At 33.9% G+C, this 22,587-nt stretch overlaps 6 protein-coding genes across 6 annotated transcripts; 2 read left to right on the forward strand and 4 right to left on the reverse strand.

Moving 5' to 3' along the window:
• Positions 1 to 206: 206 nt before the first annotated feature.
• LOC120136147 (pentatricopeptide repeat-containing protein At4g39952, mitochondrial) lies at positions 207 to 2,568 on the reverse strand. Its single transcript, XM_039152258.1, has one exon. The coding sequence runs from the start codon at positions 2,562 to 2,564 to the stop codon at positions 207 to 209; it is 2,358 nt and encodes a 785-aa protein (XP_039008189.1). The 5' UTR covers positions 2,565 to 2,568.
• A 4,595-nt stretch (positions 2,569 to 7,163) lies between these two features.
• On the forward strand, positions 7,164 to 11,623 carry LOC120136148 (probable LRR receptor-like serine/threonine-protein kinase At5g10290). The gene is made up of 12 exons (XM_039152259.1): positions 7,164 to 7,307; positions 8,039 to 8,134; positions 8,343 to 8,483; positions 8,704 to 8,836; positions 8,977 to 9,048; positions 9,260 to 9,403; positions 9,500 to 9,571; positions 9,758 to 9,823; positions 9,969 to 10,039; positions 10,150 to 10,635; positions 10,784 to 11,178; positions 11,269 to 11,623. The coding sequence occupies exons 3-12, from the start codon at positions 8,417 to 8,419 to the stop codon at positions 11,581 to 11,583; spliced, it is 1,821 nt and encodes a 606-aa protein (XP_039008190.1). The 5' UTR covers positions 7,164 to 7,307; positions 8,039 to 8,134; positions 8,343 to 8,416; the 3' UTR covers positions 11,584 to 11,623.
• A 161-nt stretch (positions 11,624 to 11,784) lies between these two features.
• LOC120136150 (protein SENSITIVE TO PROTON RHIZOTOXICITY 1-like) lies at positions 11,785 to 12,968 on the reverse strand. The gene has a single exon (XM_039152261.1). The coding sequence runs from the start codon at positions 12,915 to 12,917 to the stop codon at positions 11,880 to 11,882; it is 1,038 nt and encodes a 345-aa protein (XP_039008192.1). The 5' UTR covers positions 12,918 to 12,968; the 3' UTR covers positions 11,785 to 11,879.
• A 1,192-nt stretch (positions 12,969 to 14,160) lies between these two features.
• Positions 14,161 to 15,342, reverse strand: LOC120135866 (ras-related protein RABH1e-like). The gene is made up of 3 exons (XM_039152042.1): positions 15,044 to 15,342; positions 14,642 to 14,712; positions 14,161 to 14,269 (listed from the first exon to the last, which is right to left on the reverse strand). Exons 1-3 carry the CDS (start codon positions 15,158 to 15,160, stop codon positions 14,161 to 14,163), a joined length of 297 nt encoding a protein of 98 aa, XP_039007973.1. The 5' UTR covers positions 15,161 to 15,342.
• Positions 15,343 to 15,912: 570 nt separating this feature from the next.
• LOC120135867 (UDP-N-acetylglucosamine transporter ROCK1-like) lies at positions 15,913 to 17,927 on the reverse strand. The gene is made up of 5 exons (XM_039152043.1): positions 17,914 to 17,927; positions 17,595 to 17,793; positions 17,361 to 17,507; positions 16,696 to 16,770; positions 15,913 to 16,284 (listed from the first exon to the last, which is right to left on the reverse strand). The coding sequence occupies exons 1-5, from the start codon at positions 17,925 to 17,927 to the stop codon at positions 16,123 to 16,125; spliced, it is 597 nt and encodes a 198-aa protein (XP_039007974.1). The 3' UTR covers positions 15,913 to 16,122.
• Positions 17,928 to 20,280: 2,353 nt separating this feature from the next.
• Positions 20,281 to 21,828, forward strand: LOC120135868 (annexin D2-like). The gene is made up of 6 exons (XM_039152044.1): positions 20,281 to 20,394; positions 20,512 to 20,565; positions 20,626 to 20,778; positions 20,863 to 21,081; positions 21,161 to 21,373; positions 21,438 to 21,828. The coding sequence occupies exons 1-6, from the start codon at positions 20,281 to 20,283 to the stop codon at positions 21,732 to 21,734; spliced, it is 1,050 nt and encodes a 349-aa protein (XP_039007975.1). The 3' UTR covers positions 21,735 to 21,828.
• Positions 21,829 to 22,587: the final 759 nt, after the last annotated feature.

Raw genomic sequence — 22,587 nt, forward strand, 5'->3', positions numbered from 1 at the left:
TGATGCAATGATAGATCAAAATCATATTCTAAATTTTTTTTAGTTCGTACTAGAATTTTCTCAATTGTTATTATAGAACAAAAATGAACACATTGAATAGTTTAAGCGGTAAAAAGAAGAATTTGGATTTGAATATCTACCTAGGTAGGATGTACTAGCATTGTTAATAGGCTAAAAAAATTCGAAAGAGAGATTAAATTGATCTATTATATTGCACTCCAACCAGTTTTTTTTCCTACACCTCTTTCCTTCATCATTTCTCTGGTCCGCTGTGCCTCCTCCCACCACCCCATAGAAGTATACACGTTGGAAATCAATATGTAGTAGCCATCGTTCTCGGGATCAGAATCAATTACTCGCTTTGCTATCCTTATTGCCATTTCATTTTCATTGTGAACAACACAAGCACTTAACAGAGCTCCCCAGACACCCCCATCAGGAGAGATGGGCATTGACATAACCAGGGCTTCAGCTTCCTGAAGATTACCCGATCTGCCAAGAAGGTCTGTCATGCAAGCATAATGCTTCAAATTCGGCTTTATGGAATAATGTTCCATTCTACCGAATAAAAACTTCCCTTCTTTTACAAGGCCTGCATGAGAACAAGCATTGAGAAGAGAAAGAAAGGTAACATCATTCGGTTTAGCATTTGATTCTTCCATCTGCTGGAAAATCTGTAGTGCTGATTTAGCATCTCCATGCATCGCATAACCTGAAATCATCACATTCCAAGAAACTACATCCTTCTCTTTCATTGAGATGAATAGCTCTCTCGATTTCTCTATTTGCCCACACTTTGCGTACATGTCAATCAACGCAGTAGCAAGAGATTGACAGAGCTCATAGCCTCCTTCCTTGATGTAACAATGAATCCTTTCCCCTTTCTCCCATGATGCGAGATGAGAACAAGCGGAAAGCACGGTTAACAATGTTGCCATGTTGGGCGCCAAATTTCCCAAAAGCATTTGATCAAACAAGGCAATAACCTCAGATAAATGTCCAGAACAAGAATAGGCTGACATCATTGTGTTCCATGTGATAACATCTCTCTGCGTTTGATTAAAGATCCTCCGTGCAATGGTCAAGTTTCCACTTTTCCCATACATATCTATGAGAGAATTAGCAACCGAAATGTTGTCAGCCATGTAACTTTTAACTATCTGGCAATGAAGCGAGCGGCCAACACGGATTGCTCCAAGTTGAGAACATGAAAAGATAACGGAAACCAGGCTGTTTGAATCAACCTCAATCCCATGTTGTTGCATCTTCTTAAACAATTCTATAGCTTTTGCTTCTTGTCCCGTCTTACAGTATCCATGAACCATTATATTCCAAGACTCTTTTCTATTGTAACCTATTATGTTGAAGAGCTTCTCTGCGGTAGATAGGAGTCTAAACTTGCAGTACATGGATAAAAGTGCATTAAGAACCAGCTTATCTAACAAAAGATTCCTCCTTATGATCAATCCATGAAATGCCTTCCCTTCACGTACATTCATGAAATTTCCGAAACCTGAAACAATGGAACTAATCAAAATTCCATCTGCACGTAAACGATCAACTTGCATTTCCCAAAACATATCTAAGCATTCCTTCATAAACCCAAATCTAGCTTTCACACTGATAATCGATGTCCATGAGATAATATCTTTATCAACAACTTCACAAAATGAAGCAGATGAATCCCTAACACTCCCACACCTAGAATACATAGAAAAAATCGAAGATTGAACAAGCGGATAAAACCCAAGTCCAGTTTTCACCACAAAACCATGTAAGCACTTGCCCTCGTCCAAAGCACACAAATTTCCACAAGCCTGAAGACCACCTTCCAATGTCCTAAAATTTGGCCTCGTTTCACCATCCTCTCCGACTCTATGCATGTCGCAAAGACATTCCAAACCCTTCTCACTTTCCCCATTTTGTACATACCCAATTACAAGAGCCGTCCACGTAACCACATCTTTAACAATCATTTCATCGAACACAAGACGAGCATCCCCCGCTGAACTACACTTTGCATACATAAACACAAAAGAGGACCCAACCGCAGAATTCACCACGAAAAGACCAGATTTCAAGACCAACCCATGAACATATCTGCCACAAACGTCCCACCTCAGCTCAGCACAAGCGGAAACAACCATGGGGATAGTGAAATCATTAGGAAGAGTATTGGACAACCTCATTTTAAGATAGTACCCAAAAGATTCAGAGTAGTTCCCAGTGGAGAAATGGGATTTGATGACCGAATTCCAAAGGAAAACATCCTTTTTCGAGATGGGAATTGACTCAAAAACCCTGGTGGAACGACGAGGTTTGTTGAAAAAGGCGTACAAAGAGATGAGCTTTGAGGATATGAAAATGTTGTCGTTTGAGTTGCCGGTGGCGATAATGAGAGCATGGGATTGAAGAAGGGATCGGAGAGATGAAGAAGAAGCGTTGGAGGAGAGGAAGGAGTCTAAGTGACAGTTAAGGTAGTTCGAAGTTGAATTAGATAAGAATTGATGATGAGAATAAGCAAAGTGTTGTTTCAACAACTGCGTTGGTTTGAGTTTCAGCATTTGTTTTTTCAGTGTGGAAAAGATGGGATTCACTCCATTTTCATACTTGGGAAAATTTTGTTACTACCAGCAATTGTGATTTATCATCTATGCATCAAATTTTTTCTTAATAAGTTTTAATTATTTGTTTTGTTTAGCTTAATTTGATTCGTTAGTTGGCTATTTATTGAAAATCTCCAAGTTTTCTCCTCAGATAATTCGGTGACGGATGTACATGGTATTTAGGGAGAATAAATGCACACTGTAAAAATTGATTTTTATTTGCTTTGTTGTTTATTTATTTGGCCTATCTACATATAAAATTTTAGACTAAACTATATATTTACTGCTTTAACAATCACTTTTATTTTGTTTTGATAATTCAACTAATTTTTATTTTTAAAATCATGCCTAACGTTATGTTTTAATTTTATTTTGGTCCCCCGCTGTTAAAAAATTAACAATGACGTTGACATTGACGTGTCATTATAAGATAATATCGTGTCATCATTGAAAATCTTTTAAAAATATCATTTCAATAGTTCTGTTAATTTTTTAATAATAGATGACCAAAACGAAATCAAAATATAATATAAAGTAAAATTTTAAAATAAAAAATAGTTGAATGACCAAAATCGAATAAAAATGATAGTTAAATACTAAATATATAGTTCATTTAAATTATTTTATTATTAATATATTTATTTATCCTTCGAATTGTTTATGAATATATAGTTAATAATTGTGAAGTATTGGAGCAAGATTAAATATAGCATTTAAGTTCAAAATAGAATAATGAGTTTGGAAATATAAATTTAATATGTTGACCATGAGTGGCTGCACAAATTAAGTGGTGGAGGGACCATGTCCATTATATTATGAGGTTTGACTTTTATTGACTAGTCCACCATTAAAGCTTCAATAAGAAGCTCACAACACATGCTTCACCCCTTTGATTGCTCCTAACCGCCTTTCCCTTCACTTTTGATTTAATATTATTATTATGACCACATGTTTTCACCAATTTTCATTGCAACTGTTGTGCCATTCTTGTTAGCAGAAAAGAAAACGGTATGGTATACTAAAGGTTTCTCGGTAATATTATTTTATTGAATCTCTCGACCATTTAAGTATTTTAAGCTCGTCCTTTTATATTAAAAAATTTATTGGTCGCCTAAGTTGAACATTACATGTTGAATAAGTTATGATAAAAATCATATTCTAATGATGTCTATTGTTACTGTCGTTGCTTTTAAGTATTGACTCGATGACATAATGAAAACAGAGAGTCGATACATATCTAAAACAATTTTGGAATCATATTTATCACATATCTCAATCATCAGGTTAACGTCCAGCTCAGACGGCTGTCCATTTTAAAAAGAAAACGACGAATTTGGAACATATAAATAGTCAGGTGACCATTTTGTATTTTTTAATAGGCGGATGACTAAATAAAGTAGTGTCCTATAATCGGGGATCATTTGTGAATTTTACCCAAAAAAGTTGTCTTTGATACAAAACGCTTCGAATTACAAATTACGACTCAAATCTAGGTTAATTTCATTCTTTAATTTCCTTTTTTTCGTATACTTTATTTGAAGTGTTATTATTTAATATATAAATTATTTATTTTAATATTAAATCTTAAAATCTTAAATTATTTATTTAAAATCTTTCGAGCGACTTTAGAAGTACAAAAAAGTGTTGTTCTCCTTTGTTTAATTTCTTTTTTCATTCTCATCGTTAATTACTAATTTAATAAAAAAATGTTTATTTATTATATTAATTTTTATACCTAATATTTTTTCTAAGTTGACAATTCTTTTTTGGGGTCTGAAATTGGTATTTCAATTATATATGAATTTGATGATTTGTCTATCTACATTTTATATAAAATTTTGATATATTAGTAATTTGTATTGTGTTGGATTTAAGAAATTTACTATATATTTTGTTTGTATTATCATTTTGGGTCACATAATATTATATTTTGTCACATGAAAGTGACAAATAAATCGTATATAAATTTATCAATCTCTTGTTTGATTATTTAGTAGTGTTTTTAATTATTTTATTTATGTTATGTAAACGTTTAAAAAATAATAAAATCTTATTAATTTTTATTTTTTAATTTATTAAAGTTTTTTTTGGATTGTTTTTTTATAAATTTTGAAACCCAGTTTTTAGACTTGCTAAATTTTTTTAGTAATAGATTTGGATTTATTATATATATATATATATATATTAGTGGTTGAAATATTTTTAAAATTCTCTTATGATTGTATTGACATTTATGATTCTCAAGAGTGTCATAATTAAGATTTAACAACCACTGGGCCGACAAGAAAATAGAAAATTCAAATAACATTTATGTATTTTTTTAATTAATTACTGATATTTTATCTATTGATCGATTAATCGAGATCGAATACTAAAGAGGCTAGAGTGATTCTCCCAACTCAGTTTGCTCAATTCACAAACGTCAGAATTCAAACACTAACCTTACTTAAAGAACATAATATCTCATCCCACTAAATCAACTGGTTGCTGGTACATTTATGTCCTTTAAACAACAATAATTTCAACTCAAACAACAGTTTTCATATACTCATTATGTAGGTGACCCATTTAATATCATCCTTCTAAAAATTAATCATTTCATAAAGTTTAAAAAACAGATAGAAAAATTTTGGTAGTCAATTTTGGAAAATAAATATAAATATTAGTTATTTATTCTATTATTTTTATTTAGATATTTTTTTATGGAATTTGATCTAAATTAATAAATTGAATCACCCTTCTTGTAAAAAGCAATGATAAACATAAATTTAAACATCTAAGTTTGTTAAATAATGTCATTATTGTTTCTATTAGAGTTACGTTCATGGAAGTAATGAGTTCGAGCACCAGCAATTGTAAGGGTGACTGAGCGTTAATTGTCAAGTGAATAGTATTTAGAACATGTATTACTTTGTAATATTTTTAGTTAAATAAAAAAAATAAAAAAAATGTAGAATTTATATTTAATAATATATTAACAGAGGCCGTAACATTAATACTGCAGGAGGCCAAACCAAGTATGTAGGCTCGTTTTCTCTTATATTCTTGTATTAGCAAAAACAACTAATATAATAATATTCATTAAATACCTCATTGTATTTGCAACATAAATTCCATCACTCGTAAATTAATGAATATAAGGACGTGTTTTAATCTACGTAATACCTTTTGTTATATATGGCTTATATACTTAAATTAAATTTTATAAATAAATTATATTAATTGTTTGAAAATATTTTATTTTAATATTTTATAAATTGTAATATTCACTGATTTAAATATTATCTAACTTAACTTATTTTTCTTTTATAATATAATTTTTAAAACAAGTATTTATGTATATATAATTACTAAAGCTAAACACTTGAAATAAACTAGTCTTTTAAACTTTAAAAAAGAACATTGCTCTTATCCTATTAATAATTATTTATTTCATTTATTAATCTTGCAATTGGGTTGATGCCAGTTTATGTTGTGATAATAATTAAATAATATACTTACTATAGATGTTTATAATAATGCCATTGTTTTGTTATTTTCAACAAATAAGACAGAATATTACATAAAAAAACAAATAAGGCATGATTACGATAAGCACAAATATTTGATAACGTAGAAAATTAAAATAAAATATAAGAAAAAAAAAACAGTCGAAAGATTAAAAATGGTTAAAAATTATTTTTAAATAAATATTCTTATATTTATTTTAAATTAATAAAAAGGTTATTTTTCTAATGACTAATGATAATTTTTTTAATAACTATCAATATAATTATGATAAAAATAATCTATAGTATTTGAAAGATGAATCTTTGATTATCTTTGCTTAATTTGTAATTTAAGCATTAATCAAGAGACTTTAGTATTAAAAAATTGTTATTATTTTTTGAGGTTTTGGGTTCGAACACCATGAATATCGAGGGTATGAACATTTAATATCAAATGCTTGAGAGTTATTTTTGAACAAATATTATATTATACTTACCTTATTATTAATTTTTTGACTATAAATATAATATAATATAATATAATAAAAATATGATTCAATTGAAATATTAATATTTTTTAAAAAATATATCAAAAAAAGTGTAACAAATTTTATAAAGAATTAAAAAAAATTATTTGGACTTACATTAAGATCTTAATTGACAAAATTAATCTTATCAAATCATATTTAAGAGAAATTTATCATGCCCACTACTAACCAGTGGTAGGGGCCAAGTGCATCCTCTTATTTTGAAAATCTGGTTAAATTTAATTTAATGTGTTAAGAAAAAAATTACATTTTTTGTATACCCATTACTTTTAAGAAAAGAAAATTAAAATTTTAGACTCTCATTTTTAAATTTCTAGATCCGTCACTACTACTAATATGTACCATATAAAATAAAACAAGACATATACATATATGCATTACCAGATTCTACTCTAAAAAAAGAAAGAAAGTAATAATTATATAGTTAAAAAATCAAGACAATAACTAAAGAAAGTAATACATTTATGCTTCTTATTAGATTTTTGTTCTTAAAAAGCAAAAGAAAAATAAGTATACTCTCTCTTTCACTAAACCAGCTCATTCCTTCTAATTTACAGATTAAAAGAGAATCAAAGCTTGATTCTTTCACTCTTGAAATTTCATGACTCGTCTCAAATGAAAAGCCCCATCTCTTTTTCTTCTACAAATTGATTATTTTCTCAAAGGTAAGCAACTTTCTTCAAAACCCATTTTTTATTTTTTTATTTCTTGAGATTCTAAGAATTGGATTTTTTTGAGGGACTAAATTCTTATTGTTTTCTCATTGGGTTTTGGTCAAGTTCGTGCCTCTCTTGTTGGTGTTGGGTTTTGATGTTGTAGCTTGTAAACCATTTTAGCTGCTATTTTCCATGTTGTTGTTTGAATTGGAATTCCTTGGTTAGTTCATTTATTTCCCTAGTACTGAATGTCAAAACCTGCATTTACTGCTTTACACTCTGGAAGGGTGACTTTTGAGCATATTGGACTATTGTTTGGGTTTGATGGAGAAGCTGTTGCTACTTTATATTTATTACAGTTTATTAGTAACTTCGTATTTTAGCTTAATTAACAATTATACGAAGATTTAATTTTAAATCTCCAGTGCATCGTAGCTTAATATTGACATTTCCCTTTCATGCATTTTGAATCAAATTGGATCTAATCAGAGTGATTTTGCAAGGATGTCTTGTTATCCGGGGTTTGTGAGCCTGGTAATGGCTGCAGCTGCTGGAATAGCTTTTCCATTGTTCATTGGCTGTTAGTTTTCTTTCCAGTGTTACTCTTCACTAAATGAAAAGAAAGGGGGAAAAACTAATTTTGTAAAAGTGAAGTGCTTTGGGAGTCGGTCAATGAAAATGATGATTGTGAAATTTTGTAAGAAAATGTCACTGAAATTTAAGTCAAAATTAAATTTCAGGCCATTTCCTCCCTCCCCATCGAAGCTTATAGAAAGTGCTAGAAATGCTGTAAAATAATTGATGCAAGTCAAGGGGACAAGAGGTGGTGCTTGAAGGTATCTAGTTTTCGCGTTTGGGTGCTTGTCCTAACGCAAACTTGTTCATCTGGGAGTCTTTTTTTTACAGAATATCGACCATGAGCCTGTTTTCAGGTGTCAAATATGTGTTTGACTTAAGTACTTTAGGAAAATCAAAGGTCAGAGAAACATAATTAACCGATATGCTAATAGCGTTCGCTGCCTTTGCACTTGAATGTTTTTGCAGAGATGGAAGTCACTTTTATGCTCGTAAGATTTTATATCACATGGCATTGATCATTGGGACTGACTTTGCTGAAGATGGAACTATATCGTGGTTTTCTAATATTGACTTGCTGTCTTTCTTTTGTATATGCTAATTTACAAGGTACACAGTTATTCTTTGTTGGACCTTTTCTGTTTTCATCAAACTTATGGATTTCTATGCATGTGTGAGCGGAATAGTGAGATAATATTCCTAGATGATATCCTTTTTTTATCCCGTATATTGATTTTACATTCTAATTATTTAGGCCTGGTTTGGCCTGAGGGATTAGTTGTTCTTAATTGGATTATGAATATTCGACTATTCGTATCATCTCTTTCAGGAGACGCTTTATTTGCATTGAAGACTTCACTCCATGCCTCGCCTGATCAGTTGAGAGATTGGAATCCCGATCAAGTTAATCCTTGCACCTGGTCAAATGTTATGTGTGATTCTAGTAATAATGTCATTTCCGTGTAAGTAATTAGTGTACCTTTTTTCCCTCCTTGACTATGATTCATAGTCGCAACTCACAAATGTATGCGTACATGATTCAGTTGTTTATGTACTTATATAAATATGTTGTTATCCTTATATATCATAACTGTGCTTTCAGGACACTGTCATCCATGAACTTCTCCGGTACATTGTCCCCTAAAATAGGAGTTCTAACGAATCTTTCATCACTGTAAGTAGTAAGCATACAAATATTCAATCAAACAGTATATTTCTGTAATTTATGTTCTTCATTCGTAGACATTTCCTGAGGTCATTTTCTTGATTTCCACTTTCAAAACTCTTTATTGCCAGTGCTGCACTTAAGTGTACGGTTCATTATAGCATTGGGGTGAATCTTTTTGTGTTAACGCATTTCCGTATTCCGTGTGTTTGTCATACAGTACATTGAAAGGAAATGGTATAACTGGTGAGATACCAAAGGAGATAGGGAACTTGTTGAGCCTGACCAGCTTAGATTTGGAAAATAATCGTTTAACTGGAGAGATACCTTCTTCCCTTGGTAATCTTAAGAGTCTCCAATTCCTGTAAGTAACGTTGTTTATTTTATTTCGTTTGAGGCTTTTATTTATTTCTCCATGTCATGTGTTCATTGTAAGGCATTCGTTCTTTCATGCAAGCAGGACACTGAGTAAGAACAATCTTAGTGGAACTATCCCTTCGTCAATTTCAGATCTTCCAAAGCTGATCAATCTGTAAGTATTAAATGCTGACTGCTATCCGAATGCATCGGAATAACAGCATTTCATTGACTACACCTTGAGTTTTGGATGAAATGGTTGATGAGTTCCAAGTTTGTAAAGTTTCAAACTTGAACGTATGAGTTATTTCGCTTCACATTTTGTAATGTCACTGATGGCATGGTTAATTTGTTTCTGCAGTCTGCTCGATTCAAATGATCTTAGTGGTCAAGTTCCAGATGATTTATTCCACATTCCGATTTACAAGTATGGGCGTCTTTGATTAGTTCGTTTCATTTCCGATTTTAATACGAAGAAATAAAAATATTGTGAATGGCCATTCACCTTACATATCATTCACAAATATTTATCTGCAGTGAATTGAAGCTAAACACAATTTTATTTATTTCAGTTTTACAGGAAACAGGTTAAATTGTGGTGGAACTTTCCCGCAGAGATGTGTATCTAACGGAAATGACTCAGGTAATTGGATTAACTATTTCAAGTAGTGTTCAATGGTTTCAAAGATACCCCATTTAAGAATACTTGCCATAATTTGACCAGCTATCTCAGAGATTTCTCTTTGCTTGCAGGTTCTTCGCGGAAGTCGAAGGTTGGAATTATAGTTGGAATCCTGAGCGGGTTTATAATTCTTCTTATCTTTGGTTCTTTGCTGTTTTTCCTGTGCAAGGGTCGCCGGAAAGGCTACAGGAGCGACATATTTGTAGATGTTGCAGGTGAAGTCGACCGAAGAATTGCTTTTGGTCAACTGAAAAGGTTTGCATGGAGGGAATTACAATTGGCTACCGACAGCTTCAGCGAAAAGAATATCCTTGGACAAGGAGGTTTTGGGAAGGTTTATAAAGGTGTTCTTTCTGATAACACAAAAGTTGCAGTTAAGAGATTAACTGATTTCGAAAGTCCCGGAGGAGATGCGGCTTTTCAACGTGAAGTCGAGATGATAAGTGTAGCTGTTCACAGGAATCTCTTAAGGTTGATTGGCTTTTGCACAACTCCAACCGAACGCCTTTTGGTCTATCCATTTATGGAGAATTTAAGTGTGGCCTATCGCCTTAGAGGTACTAGTTATTCAAGAATTTCATTCAACATGATTTTGTTACAGATAATTAAGCTCTTGGTCTTGAGATTTCTGAAGAAACTAGTTGTCCAACAATTCATTTATACCGCCCTTGTATAATGTGTGATTAATATATGGAACCACTGCAGAGCTCAAACCCGGCGAACCTGTTTTAGATTGGCCTACAAGAAAAAAAATAGCCTTGGGTGCAGCACGAGGGCTGGAATATCTTCATGAACATTGCAATCCAAAGATCATTCATCGGGATGTTAAGGCAGCAAATGTATTATTGGATGAAGACTTTGAAGCCGTTGTTGGTGACTTTGGCCTTGCGAAGTTGGTGGATGTGAGACGGACAAATGTTACGACTCAAGTTCGTGGAACAATGGGTCACATAGCACCCGAGTACTTGTCCACTGGGAAGTCATCAGAAAGGACAGATGTATTTGGTTACGGGATTATGCTTCTAGAGCTTGTAACAGGTCAACGTGCGATCGACTTTTCACGTTTAGAAGAAGAAGACGATGTTTTGCTGCTTGATCATGTAAGATAACTCAAAATCTATTCCCATGTTTGCTTTTGTATATGCCCAAGTGCAAGCCTTGACGGAACTGCTTGCTGTTTGTTTGTGAAGGTCAAGAAGCTGGAAAGGGAGAAAAAACTGGATGCTATCGTAGACCGGAACCTTAATAAAAACTACAACATCGAGGAGGTCGAGGCAATGATCCAAGTTGCATTGCTTTGTACCCAATCTTCACCCGAGGAGCGTCCAGCAATGTCGGAGGTGGTAAGGATGTTGGAAGGGGAGGGGCTGGCCGAGAGATGGGAAGAATGGCAGCATGTTGAAGTTACCCGTAGGCAAGAGTATGAAAGACTTCAAAGGAGGTTTGAATGGGGAGAAGATTCATTATATAATCAGGACGCGATTGAGTTATCCGGTGGAAGATGAGGTAAAGATTTCCTTTGAAAGCATGTCGAACGATGCATTTTTGTTGCTGTAATTCTCTCCTTTCTTGGTATTTTTAATTCGATGATTTGTTGTTCGTGTTCATATCGTCATGTTTGTGTTTATTGAATCGTAGAACGAAATTGAAAAATGGGCATGATCTTGTTTCCAGTTAATTTTTGTCCTAATCGAAGCATCGATTTGAAAGAACAATTTATTGTCACTAGAAGCTAACACTGTAATATGTTACAACAGAGATTATTGCAAGAGTTAAAACCAAATACTGTTGCAAAAAAAATTTAGAACATATCCTCCAAACTGTAATTCTCAAAAGACCCAAACTCATGAAGCAAATCATCAAATAAACTATCTTCTAAACAATCTTCCTTCTCCATCAAGTCATCTTCATCTTCCTCCATATCCAACACACCTTTCAACTTCCTATCCTCTGCTGCCGCTGCCACAGCTGGCTCCTTCTCGACCACAGGCATATGACCTTCGAACAACGATATATGTCCGAAGAGCTTATCTTTCCTGGAAAACCCGTTCCCGCAACTACACTTCCACTTCTTGATCTCTTCATCGACGCCACAGTGCTTCAAATGAGCCTTCAAAACAGCCAATACAGAGAAACTCTTCTTATGACACCTATTGCAGCTATACATTTTTGGGCAGTGGCTTCTCTTGAAATGATTCCTCACACAGATAACGGATTTCAACGGCCGGAACTTGAGATGCTTCTTGTTCCTATTACACCCCTCGTACGGGCACGAAAACCGGGTACTCCGACCCGGATTCTTCACTTCCGATTTCTTCAACAACGCTTCCGTAGTTTTGTACTGATCTCCGTGAGCCCTCATGTGCATCCGTAGATTCGCGTCGCGTTTGAAACCTTTGCCGCAAATTTCGCAGAAATGTAAATGTTCCGCGAGCAATTCGACAGCGTCTAGCTCGATTACATCGGAATCTCCTTCGTCGTAGTCGTTGAACTTGGATTTCAGCGGTTCCGGAGTCGGGTTTGGAACCGGAGTTGGATTCGGGAAATGGACCTTTTGGGCCCAAGAGAGGAGAGCGGCACCGTTGACGATGATTTGGTGGACGGCGGCGGCGATTTCGGAGGAGACGAGACCCATTTGATGTTTGGAGATCAAAGTGTTGGTGTTGACCGATTGAGAGAGGAAATCTTGTAGAGAATCCATCCTCATTTTGACCATCGAGAGGTTTTGGAGTGGGACACGTAGATCGGCATCGTATCTCGGAGCTTGTTGCCAGAGAGAAGGTGCTCCGGTGACGGGAGATTCCGACGATATTCGAACAGGTTCTCCGGGATTCGACATATTTTGTTTCTGGGGAACTGAAAGTTTTGATAAGGGTTGGAGTAAGACAAACAGATAAAGGCTTTTATCCTTTTTATTTATCATTGAACTTTGAAAAAAGTCACGAGGAAGCAAGTTAGAAACACTCGGAATGTACGCTGAGATTGATGCATGTGAATCTCAGATCCTGACCGTCTAAAATGTTGCGTGGTTGAACTTGGGTTCTTGTTTAATTTTGCTTTTGACTTATAATTTGGCAACACATTTAGCCACCAACCTGGCAACCCATGAGTTGTTTAATCATTTAATTTTTAAAATATTACAAAATAATTAATAAATTTATCCATAAAAAATCATAAAATAATTTATAAACTTATAAAAACTTAAATTTTGATCATTAACAATGCCGATGTGTAATTATTGATCTGCAATTATCATTCTTAGTTTTCATCGATACAGAATATGACAGATCATTTTCAATTATTTTATTTTGCATTGGTCAAGGATTCTTAATTTTTTTTAATCACGAGTGGCGAGACATTACGCAATAAAGGTTAAATTTGAAAGGTCAGATCTAAAGTTTCACCCAAATCCAATTTGCCTCCTCTCTGCTGGAGAGGTACCCGCCGTCAGGTGATTTTCCAAGAACCGCGGCATTTGTACAAATAGTAGATCAACAACACATACATGTAATCCTACGAGTGAGGTTAAGTATCGCCTATCAAATGTCTATGGAATACGGATAAAATATGCATAGTTATTTTTAATTCCATATCTATAATTGGATGCAATTGTTATATACACACACAGGCGCACGTGTTTATATTTTTCACCTTGTTATTGAATCCTGCTTTTGCACTGGTTTCTATGAACATGACTTCAAATTCTTTAGCCTTGTTATCTCCTTCCTCTAGAAACCTGCCTGTGCAGTCAAATAAGCGCAGGAAAATATGATCGGTAAACTCCAGTTAAATGGAAACCCAATCTAAAACGTTCAATTGTATTTCCTACTTATCACTAACCTTTTATCAACGAGATCAGTTTTGTTCCCAACGAGGACAATAATGACATCACTGCCACGTTCTGTTCGTACCTCTTCAAACCACTTTGAAGTATTCATAAATGATTTTCTATCTGCAAATAGATAAATCCAAGTAAGGGATGCGAATGTAAGGTTAACGCTACGTCGAACTAATGATAATGGTTATCAAGGGAGTGTTCGATTAGCAAAACATAATAATTATGTATGTGTAATATAAAGTACTTAGGTTGGCTGATACTCACAAGCTACATCATAAGCAATTACTGCAGCAGAAGAATCTCTGATATAACTTGGAGTAAGACTCCTAAATCTCTCCTGCCCTGCAGTATCCCTGTGAAATCATAACATAAAGCTCAAACAGAGACAAGATAACTGGAAAATTGAGAAGTATATGCATCATGAACACCGAAAGTTATTTTTAAAGAGGATGAAGTACACAACAGAAATGAACTAGCTCTTATTTCCAAAAGTTGTCCACTACTTCTAACATTCATCGCTGACAAGTGACAACAAATATTTAAGCTCTATTTGGAGCTAATTTATTGACTAAAATCTAAGAAGTTATAAGATGAAAACAAATGTGCTTACAATCATTCAACATTTATCAAAATGGACCGAAGCTTAGTAAAATTAGCGCTAACCAGAGATATCCAAGGCTACATTGTTCAGAAAAGAATGGGTACGGAGGAAGATAGCATATTACCAAAGCTGCAATCGAACCGTCCGATCTTCAAGATACAAAGTTTTTGACAAAAAATCAATTCCTATTGTGGCCTGCAATTGATTTTTATCAAGAAATCATGAGATAATTCCTCTTGTTCAAGAAAATATGCTTACAAACTATCTATTCAAAATCTAAATTAATCATACAAAATTCATAATTCCCTGTACCCTAAATATCAAGCATTTTTAAAACTAAAATCATTTTGGCCAAGATCAATTAAGAAACAACAACGATATTTTAATCCGTGACTAATACTCCTGATCATCTAACAGAGATGCAATGAATCGAATACAGAACAAAAGTACGCGCGAAACAGATGGATTTAAGAAACGTTAAAACCTTAATCAGAAAAACATTAAAAAAACGAATCAAAAAATTGACCTGATAAGTGGTGTCGAATTTATCGTACATGAAACGGGTGATAATGCTGGTTTTGCCGACGGATTGCTCGCCAAAAAATACCAGCTTGTATTTCGTCAGAGGAGACACTGTCGCCATTTTTTCAACTTCTCTTTTTTTGATTGTATGAACGAGAGTTTTAGATCTGAATGTCGAAGAAAAAAATAAAAATAAAATTATTATTACTATTTCGGATGAAAGGGAAATGAAAATTCTGAAAAGAGAGAAGAAAATGAGGGAAAGCTTCGACTTTAATCCATTATATAGTGAGCATGAGAAACCGCCAACTATCGAGAGTCAAAATCTTCGAACTGCTCTCTCCTTTCCAATTTTATCCCCTACATTTTCCTGTCGTTCAGTTTACCCCTTTTGATTTTGAGTTCAGTTATACGCTTATATTGTTTTTTTTATATATATTAAAAAATTATTACAGGCTAAATGATAAATACTTTCCCAGCTTACTAAGTAACATAATGAAACGATTTAATTATTACACGGGTTTTAAAATATTTTATCACAATATAAAAATAATTAATGCAACAGTCTAGGCTTTCGTTATTAAAATAGATAACAATTTACTTTGCTTTCGTCTGAAATGTTGTGTTATAGAAACTGTCATTGGATGTTTTGTGCATCATCGATGTAGAAGTGTCTTAGGATCCTTTGGCAGTGTCAAATTGTTTGATCGGAGTTTGCCGTCGGAGATATCCGATGAAGATGAGACTGGGATGGTGTTTTTAACGATCGATAAAGCATCCAATGATGTGATTATTGCCAGTTTGTATATCCTACATTAAATTATTTTGGAAGACAACGGCATTAACGCAACGGTTACTGTGAACTTTAACTCATACAATTTTGCACTGTTCCAAGAGGTCAGACTTACATCAAAGCGTTTGCTTCTTTATATTCCCAATTTTAAGCACATATAATATGTCCTCTTCATTTGCATGTTTCTTAAAATTCCTGTTAACCCTCCCATTAAAACTTGGGAAAAACGAATGGAAACTATAATAATTGGGGTCACTCTGAGAAATCTCCTTACCTGCCTGCAGGTGTTATTAGGCTTCCTTATTTTTTACTCGGTAGGGATATTTCTGGTATATCGAAACGCTATTGATAACAAGCGGAAGAGCCATGAGACTAAACGTCGATGGTGGTTTTCCTTCAAAAAGGAACTGCAGCATCGCCGTTACAGGAAGTGCTGAAACAATGACAAAACCCTGCTTGCATTTGAGAGAAATTTACCATCGTAAGTATTCTTGAGAAAATGGTATGTGGTATAGAAACTAAATTCAAACAGTAAAGTGAAGAGTGAATTTCACTTTTAAAGATCTCTTGAAAACGATCTTTCGAAATCTATGTTCTTAGAATTTGGATACATAGAAGGGGATAAGTTTCATCTCTGCATCAGTGCCTACATTAACCTTCATCCCTCTTTGGTTTCAATGCATGGACTAGTAAAATTAAGCAACGTCGATGACTTGAAACTCATTATTTTGTTTACTTGATGATTTACGCTGGATGCAATTAAACAGCCCCCGTATCAACATGCACCTATTTAATCATCAATGTCCCCCTTCAATGCCTCATTCTGAGTTTTCACTGTATTAATTTGATGTAGTTAGGCTTACCTTTGTCACACCACCTGCAAGGCTGGTGATAAGGCCAACAAGAATCCCGCCAAGAGCATTGGTTGCAACTGGAATCTGAAAAGGCAAGAAAAAAAGTCTTGTTTAAACTTCAGTTTGCATGTACCATGCAAGTTAAAACATAAAAGTATCGACGACTTTTATTGTTGAGGGATCTCTTGTTTGTTGATCAGAACCCAAAACAATCTGCGGTTTTGGTCCCGGGATTTTGTCTCCTGACTCTTAAGAGGGTTTTGAGAACAGCTCCCTGGATGATTTAAGCGGAGAGCCACGGCGTGGTTCACTCCGGTTGAATTGGGTGGACGCAACGGGAACCCAACCAAGGGAAATTAAACATTCGCTCTCTGTGGGACTTGATCCATTGTCCTTGAGCTTAAGGAAATTCTTTAGGGAGATAAAATTCCGAGACTAAAACCGCACATAGACACCACAAGAAGACATTACCTTCAGGTTGTTGGGGGTTCCGGGAAAACGGGAGATACCTCAACAAAAAAGGTAAAATTATATTCATTCACTATAGAGAAATTATGTAGTCTTAACATGTAAAGTTCCATACCCACTCGTACACTGTTCTTTTCCTGCTTCCTAAACCCAAGAGCATCCCCAATTTTCTCTAAATTAATTTTCAAACAAAATAAGATAATTACCAAAGTTAGTGGAGTCCAACCATAAAAGAATCCATGACGTTTGATAGCTTCTCCATCTGGTGGAGACTTGAAGGTACTAGACAGTAAGCACAAACTTCCGACAATAGACATTTCTACAGTCATCAAGTATGATGAGTGCTTCTTGACCTATAATAAAGAAAACATTAAGAAACTGAAAGAAGATAGGCAAGCCTAAATAATTTGTTAATTTAAAATAGAAAATAAGCTGCTTGCCTGAGAAGCCCATTGACATAAAGCAGAAGCCAGACCGGAAAGAACAGAAGCAACTGAAACTGGGACAATTCCGTAAAAAAGAATTCGCTCGAGGTCACCACTGCTAGTAGCTTTGCTAGAACCTTCACCGATGCTTAGAAGAACAGCTTCCGCGATCAACAAAAGCAGAGCCCCAAATTGTTGAATTGACTGCCTCTGCCTGCATGGAAACGTCTCAAATTATGCCAAATAAACTCACATATATCCCAAATATCATTATTAAAATAAAAATATTACGATGATGCTTCCTATGGAAATAATACAACTTTGCATTGGAAACAGAATAAGAACCATCAAATTCAGAAAATTACTAAACAAATTAATCATTTGAAACTCAAAAGGAGACCAACATATGGTGAGCTACAGTGAGTGAAATATACAACCATCGACCAAGTTCCTATATTTAAAACGAACCAATTGACAATATTAAAGAAGAAAAATGATGGATAAAGTACCTGTTGAATTGACAAAGTAAGTGAATCGAGATTCTTATAAGATATCCGCAGCAAAATGTTTTGAAGTGCATAAATTGTGGCAGGAAGACCGGATGCAGTAAGTGAACCCATCAAAGTCCATTCTTTCACCAATTTCTTTGAGCTACCATCTTTCGCCATGAGAATAATAGCAAATACAACCTAGTAAACATATTCAAAAATGATCTCATAAATCTAAATGCTCAAATAACCAAAAGTACATATTATTAGTAAAAGTACCTTGGCTATCTCATATGTCAAGACTGATGAAGTTACAATTACTTCCCGACAGAAAGAAAAGAAGAAGAAGAAGAAGCAGAAGATTATCATGAGTTAAAAAAGTTTGAAAAGGAAAATTGTTCAAACGTACTCCAGCAGGTATACAAACGTACTCCAGAATTTCTGTCTTTGAAGGATTCTTAAAAGAACACATCTCTATACAGATATCCGAATACGTGACTGACACAGGTACTTTAAAGAAAATGAAAAGACGAAGCAACATAGTATACATGTGTGCACTGAACTAGCGCTTGGATATTTACCATCATAAACTGAACTTACATCCCAGAATTGCAAACTTTAATAGATGGCATTACATTAAGATATGAAGATATGCAATCATGGATACAGTTATGTAATTGATGCCAATGAGGATACCCAACTACTAATGGCATAAAATGCGCTGGTCCAAATTTGAGAAAGGAACAAGCTCTCTAGAAACCAATTCAAACGTCAATATCTCTAATTATTTTTTCAAATTTAAGAAGAAAAGGAAAACTAGGACAAATAATGCCATTAGTCCCTGTATTATATCTAAATTATGGATTTAATATTTATATTTCAATTTAATCAATTTTAATCTTTATATTTTTAATTTTAAAATTTCCTAACAAAAAAATAATGGTATGATTAAAATAATAAAAATTTAAATGATAAAATTAGAAAATAATAATCAAATTTATAGTTTATACATAATGCAATGATGAATAATAAAATTTGACTTAATAGATTTTACTATTATTATTTGATTCATAACTGCAATTTCAAAATTTAAAACATAAGAAAACTATAATTATCAGATTAAAATATATGAACTAAATCTATAATTTTTACATATTGTATAACAACTAATTACAAAAATTGACTTAATTTTTATACTTGATTTCAAGCTCAATCATTTTATATTTAAATTAATATTCAACCTCTTTATTCAAATAATAATAATAATAATTAGATATCGAATTTGGGTTGAAGTTTGTTAACATTAATTAAAACTAAATTTTATAATAAATAATTTGAAAATGAATCTCTTAGTTTCCTCTCTATTTTAAAATTGGGTAACTTGACCCTAAAAGTAGCAATTGATTCCCTTTCAATTTTAAAAGTGGGCAATTAAGAACAACCAATCAAAACTTTAATAATATTTTTCATTAATTTTATATAAGTTTGATATAATAATAAATTTAATCTTTAATATTGGATAATTATATTTATTTAATAAATTAAAATTAAGACCAAAATGATTGAATGTGTAAGTAATGAGAATCAAATGTGTACCTATAACAATTTTTAACTGCATTGGTTTGATTCACAATATTTAAATAGTTAAATGATTTGATTGATAAAATTGAAAGATCGGTAGTCATAATAAAATATTTTCATAAATAAAGGGTCATGAGTGTAATTTACTATACTTATTATAAAGTTTCTTTTATTAATATGGGGTAAATCTGTACTTTCGAAAGACCTATTCTAATTTTCTTCAAGAAAAAAAAAGTTTTATATAATGTGGTAGGTTTTCAACATGAATTAATAATAACCTATATCATCTGATATTATATTATAATAAATTATTATTTTTAATATTATTATATTTTAAATCTATTTAAAGACGTGTCATATTAATAGTAAAACACGTGTGAATTGTTATATATATGAATCACGATATTAATAAGGAAATACTTTGCTCAAAATCTGAACAAGGGTTAAAATAAAAAAGATACAAGTAAAATTATCGTAAAATGAGTGGAGGAACTTGGCATGTAGACTAAAATAGTAATATGTTGTTGTAATCTTCGGCTGAAAATAAGAACATGATTTCCATATAATGCTCTTAATCTTAACGTTCAAGTCCATACCAAAGACAACAAGGAAATTTAATTGCAAGAGTTTCGATGGCAACCCTTAAATGTCCAGCTCATGCTCCTCCTCCTTCTGAGGACGCTGAGCAGCTTCGTAAAGCTTTCGAAGGTCTTTCTTCATCACTTTCTAATTTCAATCCTTTTAGTGTATTTGAAATATCAAGACTCTAAATATTCTTATTGCAAGACCATTATCTTTTCTGAATCTGTGTTCAAAAAAACGGCGATGGATTTTTATCTGCCATTTCTATGCTTATATTGCAGGACCATTTTAGATTAGTTATAGATACTGAATCATACGGTAAACAGATGCTTCCGGTTAATGATTGTTTAAACTGAAAGAACGGGCCACGATGATGAACTGTTTTCCATGTTCTTTTTGCAGGCTGGGGTACCAACGAGCAAATGATCATCGACATATTGGCTTACAGGAATGCAGCACAGCGCATTTCGATTAGGAAAGCTTACAGTGAAGCTTATGGGGAAGATCTCCTCAAGGCCTTGGAGAAGGAACTTACTCGTGACTTCGAGGTCCGATTTCGACATGCCTTTCGATGTTTATTTCGAGAGCTCTTTAACTTAGCCGTATTTTTGTTCTGTTTCACCATTCAACAGCGGGTTGTGCTGCTGTTTACCCTGGACCCTGCAGAGCGAGATGCACATCTGGTTAATGAAGCCACAAAGAAGGCCTCATCAAGCAGTTGGATCATCATGGAAGTAGCCTGCGCTAGATCTTCAAAGGAGCTACACGCCGCCAAGAAGTACTATCATGCTCGATATAAGAAATCCCTCGAGGAAGACGTCGCGCACCACACCAGCGGTGATTACCGCAAGGTTCGGCTCAAATTTCTTCTCCCTTGCTTCTGTCATTCTCGTGTTTGAATGCTTTGCTCATATTACTATCATGATGCAGCTTTTGGTCCCTCTTGTTAGCGCATTCCGCTATGAGGGCGACGAGGTGAACTTGTCGTTGGCGAAATCCGAGGCTAAGATACTTCGTGAAAAGATCTCGACCAAGCATTACAATGATGAGGAGGTGATCAGGATTCTATCAACAAGGAGCAGGGCACAGCTAAATGCAACTTTCAATCAGTACAATTCTTCAATCGGCAATGCCATCAATAAGGTCCGGTTCATCTACAAAATATGCAAATATTTCTGAGTATGTTCTAATTCAAACTGGATTGCAGGATCTGAAGCCTGAGAGCAAGGATGAATACCTCAAATTAATGAGAGATGTTATCAAGTGCTTGACTACCCCCGAGGACTATTTCGAGAAGGTTTTACGTCAAGCCATCAATCGAATCGGATCAGATGATACAGCTATTATACGAGTCGTGGCAACTCGTGCAGAGGTAGACATGGTACGCATCAAGGAAGCATATCAGCGTAGGAACAGTGTTCCTCTCGAGAAAGCAATTGCTGGAGATACTTCTGGGGACTATAAGAGAATGCTTCTTGCCTTGATCGGAGCCGGAGATGTCTGAACCGTTATTGGTTTTTGGATCCTTCGTATGATTAACCTAGTATGCCTCTTCAGCAATGACTTAATGTTTGCTTGGCAATTATTTGAAACGCCATGGTTACCCCAGTAGCTGGTAAATTATGGTTTTTGCTTAGCAAAGGTAGGTTCAGTGAACTGCAAATAATGCAGCTGGTGCTGTTATTAGCCTAAAATATATGTAAATAAAGTTTACACATAAAATTGGCCTCTTATTGTTAAAATAGTGGACAAAAATATTCATTTTGATCCTTAATCTTCATAAAATTTAAAGTCTTTTTCTTGGAAGAAACTAAGTTATTGAACCCTTCTAAGTGAGAATCAAGCTGATGATGTAAAGGGGCTTCGTGTCGTTGTTATCGCCAAAATCGAGACTTTTTTCCACTCGGAACTCCATACAAGTTTCACTTCTTTTACTCGTTATTGGGCACTTTCGAGTTTGCAAAACGTAATACGGGTTTTCTGCAACTTGGATGAGAATCATTTTCCTCTGATTGTTGCATTTTCGATTCTCTCAGTGCTTGCATACGTGCTCTGTTCTGGTCTCTTGGATACGTGCGATAGAGTAATGTGTAATTGAAGCAACAGTTTGCCATTGGAATCCCAATTGCAATGGCTTAGCAAGTGATGTTGCATTCTCGTTATCTGTGTCTGCAACATTCGGGTTGAATGCATACAAGTCTTCGATTCGGTTCAATTAAACAAAATTAATCGAATTCTTGTTTTCTATTCTATTATAAAATATCTGATCGAATTTGATGTCTTTCAACACAATGACAACTGCAGTTTCACAATGAAACATTTGTAACTTTGTTTCAAATGGAAACGATATGGATTGC

This window comes from Hibiscus syriacus, unplaced genomic scaffold (assembly GCF_006381635.1).
Source record: "Hibiscus syriacus cultivar Baekdansim isolate YM2019G1 unplaced genomic scaffold, ASM638163v2 tig00110621_pilon, whole genome shotgun sequence".
NCBI classification, from domain to species: Eukaryota; Viridiplantae; Streptophyta; class Magnoliopsida; order Malvales; family Malvaceae; genus Hibiscus; species Hibiscus syriacus.

Excerpts from the sequence above, each read along its gene's own strand:
- LOC120136147 (XM_039152258.1), bottom strand. The coding sequence starts at position 2,564 with ATGCTGAAACTCAAACCAACGCAGTTGTTGAAACAACACTTTGCTTAT.
- LOC120136148 (XM_039152259.1), top strand. The coding sequence starts at position 8,417 with ATGGAACTATATCGTGGTTTTCTAATATTGACTTGCTGTCTTTCTTTT. Across the intron at positions 9,404-9,499 it reads CTTAAGAGTCTCCAATTCCT|GACACTGAGTAAGAACAATC; the intron begins GTAAGTAACGTT and ends TCATGCAAGCAG. Across the intron at positions 10,636-10,783 it reads TGTGGCCTATCGCCTTAGAG|AGCTCAAACCCGGCGAACCT; the intron begins GTACTAGTTATT and ends GAACCACTGCAG.
- LOC120136150 (XM_039152261.1), bottom strand. The coding sequence starts at position 12,917 with ATGTCGAATCCCGGAGAACCTGTTCGAATATCGTCGGAATCTCCCGTC.
- LOC120135866 (XM_039152042.1), bottom strand. The coding sequence starts at position 15,160 with ATGGCGACAGTGTCTCCTCTGACGAAATACAAGCTGGTATTTTTTGGC. Across the intron at positions 14,713-15,043 it reads AATTCGACACCACTTATCAG|GCCACAATAGGAATTGATTT; the intron begins GTCAATTTTTTG and ends AATCAATTGCAG. Across the intron at positions 14,270-14,641 it reads ACGGTTCGATTGCAGCTTTG|GGATACTGCAGGGCAGGAGA; the intron begins GTAATATGCTAT and ends ATGATTTCACAG.
- LOC120135867 (XM_039152043.1), bottom strand. Across the intron at positions 16,771-17,360 it reads GTTGGACTCCACTAACTTTG|ATTCCAGTTGCAACCAATGC; the intron begins GTAATTATCTTA and ends TTGCCTTTTCAG. Across the intron at positions 16,285-16,695 it reads TTGCAGGTGGTGTGACAAAG|GGTTTTGTCATTGTTTCAGC; the intron begins GTAAGCCTAACT and ends AAATGCAAGCAG.
- LOC120135868 (XM_039152044.1), top strand. The coding sequence starts at position 20,281 with ATGGCAACCCTTAAATGTCCAGCTCATGCTCCTCCTCCTTCTGAGGAC. Across the intron at positions 20,779-20,862 it reads AACTTACTCGTGACTTCGAG|CGGGTTGTGCTGCTGTTTAC; the intron begins GTCCGATTTCGA and ends ACCATTCAACAG. Across the intron at positions 21,082-21,160 it reads CCAGCGGTGATTACCGCAAG|CTTTTGGTCCCTCTTGTTAG; the intron begins GTTCGGCTCAAA and ends ATCATGATGCAG.